At 49.2% G+C, this 10,585-nt stretch overlaps 1 protein-coding gene across 8 annotated transcripts in view; it reads right to left on the bottom strand.

Annotated features, from left to right (window-relative positions):
* Positions 1-1,142: 1,142 nt before the first annotated feature.
* The window catches only part of SLC8A2 (solute carrier family 8 member A2), a 38,990-nt gene continuing 29,547 nt past the window's right edge, over positions 1,143-10,585 (bottom strand). For 5 of the 8 annotated variants that reach the window (XM_058195796.1, XM_058195798.1, XM_058195797.1 and 2 more), the window contains 4 exons: positions 9,163-9,262; positions 6,715-6,717; positions 4,026-4,301; positions 1,143-1,519 (listed from right to left, as the gene is read on the bottom strand). In XM_058195796.1, the coding sequence (XP_058051779.1) occupies positions 1,143-1,519; positions 4,026-4,301; positions 6,715-6,717; positions 9,163-9,262 (756 nt within the window). The remainder of the gene's footprint in view (positions 1,520-4,025; positions 4,302-6,714; positions 6,718-9,162; positions 9,263-10,585) is intronic. The other 3 variants (XM_058195792.1, XM_058195795.1, XM_058195793.1) reach the window with 1 other exon arrangement.

The following is a 10,585-nucleotide window of genomic DNA, read 5'->3' as shown; positions in this document are numbered from 1 at the left end:
TTGCTCCCGTTGGTCGGACCTGCCATCCAGCTGTGGTCATTGGCTTCTAGGGAGAAAGGAAGGAGTCTTCGAGAAGGTGGACATAAATAGAGGAGCAGGAGAAAGCACCCCATCTTACACGGGGTACATCAACCGAGGGTGTGTGTACAATCTTCCCAGGAATATGGGGACCAAGAAGGAACATGGTTTCTTGAGTCACTTTGTCCAACAGAGCAAAGCAGAAGAACGGAAACCTGTAGCTTCCAAAGAAATGTATGGATCAGCCCCAACTATTTCCCAGTACCCATAAACGCAGCAAGATCCCTCAACTGACCCTCTGTTCTCCTGCCCTCAGGATTGGAACTGGGAAGGGGCTTGTACTGAGGCCAAATACACCCCCCTCTGTGGTTCCTACGAATTGAGACAGATACAATGGGTCCATCTTCTCCAGATCTGATTTCACTCCAGCTTAGACCCGAAGAAAGTGCCTGAAAATATGCCCAGCGGCAGGAGAGACGTCGTAACATGTCTTATTTTGCTTTGGACACAGATCTTCTTCAACCTGTCATCCTCCCGAGTTTTATGAGTCACACCAGCCTCAAAAAAAGGACTGAGAGAAAAATCTGTTTCCAATTCTCTCCGCGTGTAGGCAGGTGTGCTGGATCCAGGTCAAGGGTACCATCTTGAAGAAAACGATAAAGCCACAGGAAGACACTTTAGGAGAAGCACAACGGGGTTCTTTGGGAGGGCCATAGGGTCGTGTAGCAATTGGGGCAGGGGTATTAACACAGGGGCCTGCTCCAATCCTCTGGGTTTGCACCCCTAGTCTCAGTGAGCGGGAGACCCCGAGATTGAAACGGACCAGGATCCCTTGCTAGAGGCAAGCAAGAAGGGAGGAGAAGTTCTCCCAGTTGGAGAACGAGAGTTGCCCAACCATCAGAAGACGCCTGAAAATGTAGCCAGTCGAAATGGACAGGCGGGTAGAAGGACGTCTTCCATCGAGATCCATCTTCCATCTTAGATGGTGGAGGGTGTTTGTCTTCGCTAGAAGCTTGAAACCGTGGAAAAAGGAGGACATTGGGCCTGTGGAAGGTGCCACGAAGTGAGCCCCATTGTGTCCACTCTCCCGCACCGCCTCCTTCTCGGGGACGGATGGACATCCTTCAGAAGCCCTTGATGTGGCAGTAGGCCTCCAGGCCGGCAAAAAGGATGTAGAGCAGCCAGAGGCCCACGAAGAGGCAGGTGGTCAGGATTTTGGCGGTTTGGGGACCCCCCAGCTCTCCGCCTATGTGCGGCCGCCGGCGGTACATGAGGACGCTGATACAAACGAAGGCAAAGATGGTGAAGAGGGTGACGGAGAAAGCCAAGGTGCCTGTCTGCACCTCGAAGTTTTTGCCTTGGAAAGCCCAGTAGATGGCTGCCACGGACCAGGCGACCCCCAAGCCCAGGAAGACGTTGACCGCATTGCTGCCCGTCACGTTGCCGATAGACGCATCCGCGCACTGGTCCTGCAAGGCCGCCACTTTGCTGGCAAAGGTATCTGCGGGAAGAGGAGAGCGTTGAAGCACGTACAACAGGGGTGTGTCAAACTCAAGGCCCCTGGGCTGGATGTGGCCCGTGATGTGGTCTACTCAATGTGAAGAGAAAAGATTGGGCCAAGTCTGGCTTCGGCCCGGTCTACCCAATGCGAAGAGGATATATGCCAGCAGTTTGGGGAGTGGCGTCAAGCTGGCCACGCCCACCCAGTGACCACACCCACCCAGTTGGCCATGCCCACCCAGTCACCCACGCCCAGCCTCTCCCCCGCCCCCCGAGGTCAATCACAGCCCTGATGCGGCCCTCAATGAAATTGAGTTTGATACCCCTGATGCAGGGGTCTGCAAACTTGGCTCTTTTAAGACTTGTGGACTTCAACTCCCAGAGTTCCTCAGCCAGCAAAGCAAAGCAGGCTGAGGGACTCTGGGAGTTGAAGTCCACAAGTCTTAAAAGAGCCAAGTTTGCAGACCCCTGCCCTGATGTATAAGTTCAGGACAACCAGCCAGCCATCGACTAAATCTCAACTGTCTATACAGGTAGTCCTTTGACTTCCATCGGTTCGTTTAGTGACCGTTCGGAGGTGACCTCGGCACTGAACAAAGGCACTTAGGACCGTGTTTCACCCTTACGACCACTGCACCATTCCCCAGGGTCACGTGATTTACATGCTTGACAATGTGGTTCGTCTTTACGACGGTCTCTGTGTCCCGGGGGTCCCTTTTTGATCAGCAAAGTCAACGGAGGAAGCCAGATTCACTTAACGACCGTGTGACTCACTTCATGGTGGCAGGGATTCGCTTAAGAACGGCGGCGAGAAAAGTCGTAAAACGGGGCAGAAAAACCCGCTTCAGAGATGTCTTGCTTAGCAACCTAAATTCTGGGCTCAGTTGTGGTCGTATGTCGAGGACTACCTGTAACTGTCCTTCCATCTCCCACGCCATCCCAATGCAACTGATGAAGCTACCGGGATAGGGAGCGAAACGTCTTTTTTTTGCTTCTTTCTTCCTCAAAAAAAATAAAAAAAATCAGTCCAGTTGACTTTTTAAAAAATAAAAATACCACTTTGGATACAGCTAGCCTTCTATTCCCCGGTGATCTGCCTCTGTCTGCCCATTTTCAAAGCCCTTCTGCACAGGTGGTCCTCAACTTACAACCACAATTGAGCCCCAAGAATTCTGCTGCTAAGTGAGACAGTTGTTAAGGGAGTTTTGCCCCATTTTACAACCTTTCTGGCCACAGGGGTAAAGTGAATCACCGTTACGTTGTTAAGCAAGTAACACCGTTGCTAAATGAATCAGATGCTTCCCTATTCCTCAGAAGGTCACAAAAGGGGATCACATGACACCCCCCCCAGGATATTGCAACCGTCATAAAAACGAGTCAATGGCCAAGCATCTGAATTTTGATCACGCGACCATGGGGACGCTGCAATGGTCGTTAAGTGTGAAAAACAATCCTAAGTAACTTTTTTCAGTGCCGTTGTAACTTCGAGCGGTCACTGAACGAACAATTGCGAGTCGGTCAGTTGTTAACCGACTGGAGTTTGATTTCCTGGCTGATTTTCCAGCAGAAAATACAAAAAAAAACCAAAAAAAAACCACCCGCCCATTGGAAACGCTGGATTCATTTCGTCATTCCTCCTGGTTCACTTAATGACCGTGGGATTCGCTTTAAGACTATCCTAAAACAGTTGTCAGATCGACACAGGGTGCCTCGACGGACAACTGTCATGCCTTACGACCAAAATTCTGGGCTCCCCGGCGGTAGTAAGTCAAGGGGCCTCTGTGGCTCAGACTGCTAATGCAGCCTGTTATTAACAGCAGCTGCCTGCAATTACTGCAGGTTCTAGTCCCACCAGGCCCAAGGTTGACTCAGCCTTCCATCCTTTATAAGGTAGGTAAAATGAGGACCCAGATTGTTGGGGGCAATAAAAAGTTGACTTTGTATATAATATACAAATGGATGAAGACTATTGCTTGACACAGTGTAAGCCGCCCTGAGTCTTCAGAGAAGGGCGGGATATAAATGCAAATAAAAAAAATAAAAAAATGGATGGATGGATGGTTGGATGGAGGGTGGATGGGTGAATTGATAGGTGAATGAATTGCTGGAGGGATGGATGGATGGGCAGGTGGATGAACTGATGGATGGACAGATGGATGGATGGATGGATGGATGGAGGGCCCCTGGTGGCTCAACAGACTAAGCAGTCTGTTATTAACACAGCTGCTTGCAATTACTGCAAGTTCAAGTCCCACCAGGCCCAAGGTTGACTCAGCCTTTCATCCTTTATAAGGTAGGTAAAATGAGGACCCAGATTGTTGGGGGGCAATAAAAGTTGACTTTGTATATAAATATACAAATAGAATGAAGACTATTGCTAACATAGTGTAAGCCGCCCTGAGTCTTTGGAGAAGGACGGGATATAAATGCAAATAATTTAAAAAAAAGGACCACCGGAAGTGGCCGACTGGGCGAAGGGTCTACTTGCAAACGGGGTAGCAGCACACCTGGGATGGAGGTGCCTAAGGCCACGAAGACGACCGCATTCACCGAGTCCTTCAGCCCCACGGTGCAGCCGAAGTGGGAGGCCAGGTCACCGATCAGGGCAGTCAGCATGCCGATGACCAGGATGCTAACACTGAAGCAGGCCCAGCCGTTCCAGTACTCGGTGGGCGGCACGCAGGCGAAGAGAACCTTCCAGAAGACGGTCAGGAAATGCATGACGTAGTCGAAGCAAGACGGCAGCCTCTCCTCCCGCCCGTCTTCATCCTCGTCTTCAACACCTGGGAGGAAGAATACCCCGAGTCAGACGTTCAGCACAGACGGAAGACGGTGGGCAGGAAGAAGATGGGTAAGGGAGTTGAGACACGAAGGTCTCATAAGGTGGCATATAACAGGACCTTCCCGTGTGGTCCTTGGGAGCGGGACCCGGGGAGCAGGGTTCGGGAGGGAGGAGGAGGAAGAGGAAAAGGAAGAAGAAGAGGAAGAGGAAAAGGAAGAAGAAGAAGAGGAGGAGGAAGAGCAGGAGGAGGAGCAAGAACAGGAAGAGGAGGAGGAGGAAGAGGAAAAGGAAGAAGAAAAAGGAGGAGGAGAAGGAGGAGGAAGAGCAGGAGGAAGAGCAGGAGGAGGACCAGGAAGAGGAAGAGGAGGAGGAGGAAGGAGGAAGAAGAAGAAGAGGAGGAGGAGGAGGAAGAGGAAAAGGAAGAAGAAGAAGGAGGAGAAGGAAGAGGAAGAAGAAGAGGAGGAGGAGGAGGAAGAGGAGGAAGTGGAAGAGGAGGAGAGGAAGAGGAAGAGGAAAAGAAAAGAGGAGGAGGAGAAGGAGGAGGAAGAAGGAGGAAGAAGGAGGAGGAAGAAGAAGAGGAGGAGGAGGAAGAGGAGGAAGAGGAAGAAGAAGAGGAGGAGGAGGAAGAGGAAGAGGAAAAGGAAGAAGAAGAGGAGGAAGAGGAGGAGGAGGAGGAGGAGGAGGAGGAGGAGGAGAGCCAAAATATTGCCAAAAAACAAAACCATCAAACAAGTTCTAGATTTCTGTTATGTAGGAGGTTGACCAATAGAGGGCGCCCTGGCCTTGCGAGAACATTACACCAGACCCAATGGAAGGGGTGTTTTTTTTGTATCACTGTCCATGGGGGGGGGGAGATAAGAGGAGAAATAAGGACCCCCCCCAAAGGGGTTCAACTCCAGCCCCTATTACATCCTTCTATTACTCTAGGAAAGATCAAAATAGTGCAGAAATCGATGCTTGCATACGGGCAGAGTCCATGAGCGCACATTTAAGCAGTTTTCTGGGCCATTCTGTCAATTTTATTTACAATTTGGCTTACAGAACGGTCAAGATTTTCTCCTGATATCCTTCGGAAGCAGGACAGAAATGGGGACTGTTACTTCTGGAACTCTGGGGAAACTCCTGAAAATACTACGAAGAAACAGAAAAAGGAACAAATGCGCAATCATTGCACAATCACGCCGGAGTTCTCTTTCGAGGCACAAAGGACCAGGCACAAACTGTCCTATAAATGGATGCATATTATGAAAAGTAAATGGAAGGAAGAAGGAGGGAGGAGGGGGAGGAGGGGGAGGAGGAGGGGGAGGGTGGGGAGAAGAAAGAAGAAAGAGGGGGGAAGAAGGGAGAAGAAGGAGAAGGAGGAGGGAGGAGGAGGAGGAGGAGGGGGAGGGGAGGAAAAATGGGGAAAGGGGAGGGAGAGGAAGGAGGAGGATGAAGAAGAAAAGAGGAAGAAGAAGAGGAGGAGGAGAAACAGGAAAAGGAGGAGGAGGGAGGGAAGGAGGAGAAAGAAGGAGGAGGAGGAGAAACAGGAAAAGGAGGGGAGGAGGATGAAGAAAAAGAGGAAGAAGAAGAGGAGGAGGAGGAGGAGAAACAGGAAAAGGAGGAGGAGGGGAGGGGAAGGAGGAGAAAGAAGGAGGAGGAGGAGAAACAGGAAAAGGAGGGGGAGGAGGATGAAGAAGAAAAAGAAGGAGGAAGAGAAGGAGGAGGAGGAGGAGGAGGAGGAGAAGAAGAAGACCACCACCAAAGCGTATGTCGGAAGGCAGATTTGCTAAACAACCACACGATTCACTTAACAGACTGTAATGATTTGTTTAACCATGGCACAAAGGGTCATAAAATCTACTCCCGGCCCACTTAACAACTTGTCTTGCTTAGCAACGGAAATTCTGGCCTCGAGGACAACCCATATTGACGTCCAAAACAGCCAGAAGGATGGCAGCCCATCCCAATTTTGACTCTCTCTTTTTTTCTTTTTTTTTTTTGCCTCCTTACACGTCTGCATTTGCGGAGAAGGAAATTCGCAGCCGGAGGCAGCCTGATCGAATAACACAACTCCAAATGTCTTTTATCTCCAGAGCTTCTTAATTCCAACTTTGGAAAAGGGAGAGAGGAGGAGGAGAGAGATGAGAAAAAGGGACACCATTGTCTTGTCACGTGAATTCTGCATTCGGAGAAAGACGGTTCCTGGAGACAGATGTACTCATGAGTGTGTATAGGACAGTTTGTGTGTGTGTGTGTGTGTGTGTGTGTGTTTGTGTGCACACATGCGCCAGGGGTGGTATTCACTTACCTTCGCTATCAGTTTGCAAATGTGAGCGTGTGCAGAGCATCAAAAACGGAACGTGATGACGTCCGGGCAGGTAGGCAGAGCCTCCTGCAGCGGCCGCTAGCGGTTAGCCCGAACCGGATAGAACCAGCTGAATACCATCACTGGTGTCTGTGCGCTTGCCAGGTAGAGCAAAGGAGCCGGCATTTTCTTAGCAAGGAGTAAAAGGTGACATGTGGCCATCAGCCATTCTGGTTTGCTTGCTCCTTTGTGGGTCACCAGGATTTGCTAAACTGGCTAAACGCTCCCACCAAAGTAATCCCAGTCTGTTCTTCCTGCATGTGCAGATTTCTCTCGTCCTGAGCAAGGACGAATAACGGACTTGATTCTCAACCGGATCCATTTTAAGATGCGTGGATTTCAGCTTCAACGGAAGCCTTCTTTTTTAGTCACTCATGCCCCGGTCATCTCTTGTATGGACTATCGCAATGCGCTCTATGTGGGGCTGCCCTTGAAGAGTATCCGGAATGTGGCTGCCTGATTTCAATTATTTTTTTGTTTTGTTTTGCTCTTTTAATTTGTTGTGCCAGTTCTTCTTTTTCCATGATATTTAACTTAGGTTTAATTATTTCCATTTGATTTTTTTTAGAGTCACCTTTTGTGGTTCTTTTTGTAGCTCTGATTCAAGTTTTTTTATGCTGTTCTTCTAGTGTCTTTTGGTATTGTTTCTTTCTCTTATTTTTCCTTGCTATATAGCAGCGTTGGTGAACCTTTGGCGTTCTCTCGTGCCGGCCCGCTTGCTGGAAGTGGCACGCAAAACTGTCCCGTGCCAAATGCACAGCCTTGCCGGCTCCCATCGCATTCCTGTATTCAAACGTGCGTCGGTCAGCTGGCCGTCGGCGCGCATGGTGCCATCAACCCTGGAAGTGTGACCGTCCATCGCACATGCGTGCAATGCCAACCCAGAAGGCCGGGTGCCAGCTCGCGTATGCGCGATGGACCACTGCACTTCCAGGGTCCGCCGGCACCGCGTATGCTACGGCCAGCTGACCGGCATGCGTTTGACCACAGGAATGGGATGAGGAGCTGGCGAGGCTGTGCATTTGGCACGGGATGGTTTTGTGTGCCGCTTCCAGCACATGTGCCATAGGTTCCCCAACACTGCTATAAAGGTTATAGCCAGAGCTGGTATTCAGCCGGTTCGGACCGGTTCGGGTGAACCGGTGGTGGCGATTGTGGGTGGTTGGCCACCCACCCGCCAGCCCTGGCGTAATGCAATCCTATTTAGTCACTTTTTGAGGCCAGGGGCATGCGCAGAAGGTAGGTGCACATGCGGCGAACCAGTGGTAAGAATATTGGAAACCCACTGCTGGTTATAGCTAGTCCCCTAATAGATGCTTTTACTGTATCCCAAAAATTTTGTAGTGAAGTCTCCCATTTCCTTTTCCATCATCTGCATAAATTCTTTTGTCTTTTAATCTAGATCAGTGATGGCGAAACTTTTCAGCACCGAGTACTTCCAGAACTTGTTGAAGTCTGCCCATCTTAAAGCATGCTGGCTGGGGAATTCTGGGGGTTGAAGTCCACCCATCTTCCACCTGTCAAGGTGAGGCTATCTTGCAATAGGGTTTTGTATCCTGGCATTTGTCTACTGGCTTCCTAGCAGCTTCATTTGGTGGCACAGATTTCCCTAAGGGTGCCGTCTCTCGATCCCTCCAAGCTAGCTCCAGTTGGGGGAGTGGTAGTGTGTTTGTGTGTGCGTGCGTGCGTGTTTGAGTGGGGGAGGAGTGTCACTTAACATAACATAACAACAGAGTTGGAAGGGACCTTGGAGGCCTTCTAGTCCAACCCCCTGCCCAGGCAGGAAACCCTACACCATCTCAGTCAGATGGTTATCCAACATTTTCTTAAAAATTTCCAGTGTTGGAGCATTCACAACTTCTGAAGGCAAGTCGTTCCACTTATTAATTATTCTAACTGTCAGGAAATTTCTCCTTAGTTCTAAGTTGCTTCTCTCTTTGATCAGTTTCCACCCGTTGCTTCTTGTTCTACCCTCAGGTGCTTTGGAGAATAGCTTGACTCCCTCTTCTTTGTGGCAGCCCCTGAGATATTGGAACACTGCTATTATGTCTCCCCTGGTCCTTCTTTTTATTAAACTAGACATACCCAGTTCCTGCAACCGTTCTTCATATGTTTTAGCCTCCAGTCCCCTAATCATCTTTGTTGCTCTTCTCTGCACTCTTTCTAGAGTCTCCACATCTTTTTTACATCGTGGCGACCAAAACTGAATGCAATATTCCAAGTGTGGCTTTACCAAGGCATTATAAAGTGGTATTAACACTTCACGTGATCTTGATTCTATCCCTCTGTTTATGTAGCCCAGAACTGTGTTGGCTTTTTTAACAGCTGCTGCATACTGCTGGCTCATATCTAAATGGTTATCCACTAGGACTCCAAGATCCCTCTCACAGGAACTACTATTGAGCAAGGTACCACATATATGGTACTGGTGCATTTTGTTTTTTTGGCCTAAAATGTAGAACCTTACTTTTTTCACTGTTGAATTTCATTTTGTTAGATAGCGCCCTGCACTTACCTGCACTCACAGTGATGGCCTCCAGGAACTGCTCCCGCCAGGAGTGTGTGCCAATCACCAGCGCCAGATTGGTTTTCTTGATGAGTTTGTCCACCGTGTTCTGCGGCAGAAACAAACGTGGTGAGGAGGCTGGGTTGAGGAGCAGGTCTTGGTATCTCGGTCAGCTCCAGGTAGGGAGAGTGGAGGTGACAGCAGGGAAGGCATCTCCTGGGGAGTCACTAAATTAACGCTTGTAAGTCGGGGACTTGTATGTGTTGTTATGCGGTTGGTAGTTTACTTTACTTTGGCAAGATTCTGTCTATAGGTGCGGAACCAGGGGTGAAATGTTCCCGGTTCGGACCAAGATCGCGCGATCTGGTAGCGATGGCGGTGGGTGGTTCGGAGAACCGGTAGCAAAAATCCTTGCCCCCCTCGCACCATTCCCAGCTGAGCCACACGATCATCAGAGTTTTTTTTTTTTACTTTTAAAAGCATTTTTTCTTCTGCCAAAAAAATGCTTTTAAAAGTAAAAAAAAAAGCCCCAGATGATCACGCAGCTCAGCTGGGATCGTCAGAACTCTTTAAAAGCATTTTTTCTTCTGCCCAAAAAAATGCTTTTAAAAGTAAAAAAAAAAGCCCCAGATGATCACGCAGCTCAGCTGGGATCGTCAGAACCCTTTAAATGCATTTTTTCTTCTGCCCAAAAAAATGCTTTTAAAAGTAAAAAAAAAAAAGCCTCTGATGATCACGCAGCTCAGCTGGGATCGTCAGAACTTTTTAAAAGCATTTTTTCTACAACCTCTTCAGCCGAAGAGGCTGCAAAAAAATCGCTTTTAAAAGGATCTTTCTGGCGATCCCAGCTGAGTTGCCTGATCATCAGGGGCTTTTTTTTTTTTACTTTTAAAAGCATTTTTTTTACAACCTCTTCGGCCTCTTATTTTGCTTTTAAAAGTAAAAAAAAAAAAAAAGTTGGCTAGGCCCACCCAGTCGCATAACCCCACCCACCAAGCCATGCCCACAGTAACAAATTTTACATTTCACCCCTGTGCGGAACTGTAAAGAAATCTGCTTGGTAGGTTCACCGTGTGACTTTCTTGGTTTTGGGGCTGGGTGGGGGGGGCTGACAAGTCACCTCTCTCTTCAGCATCTGGCAAGCGTCGGTGTAGGAGGGTGTCATGGAGCGATGTCACACCACTTCCCAGAAAAAAGACACAGCCTTCTCGTGTCGTTCCCTCGAGGGGGTCTTGAAACTCCCTGCAGGTTTTCTATGTACATCTCCCCAGAACAGCAGGGCCCCCCCCAGGGATATTCTCAGCCCTGGAGGAATTAGACGGAAGGTACCAACTGAGGCAGGGACAGGCATTCTGCACAACGTCCAGAGGGACCCCAACCCCCACCCCCGTGTTCAACGAGCGGCCATAATAATGGCAATCATAAATATGAC

This window comes from Ahaetulla prasina, chromosome 10 (assembly GCF_028640845.1).
Source record: "Ahaetulla prasina isolate Xishuangbanna chromosome 10, ASM2864084v1, whole genome shotgun sequence".
Lineage (NCBI taxonomy): Eukaryota > Metazoa > Chordata > Lepidosauria > Squamata > Colubridae > Ahaetulla > Ahaetulla prasina.
Note: the sequence above shows the minus strand (reverse complement) of the source record. Positions and strands in the feature narration are given on the sequence as shown.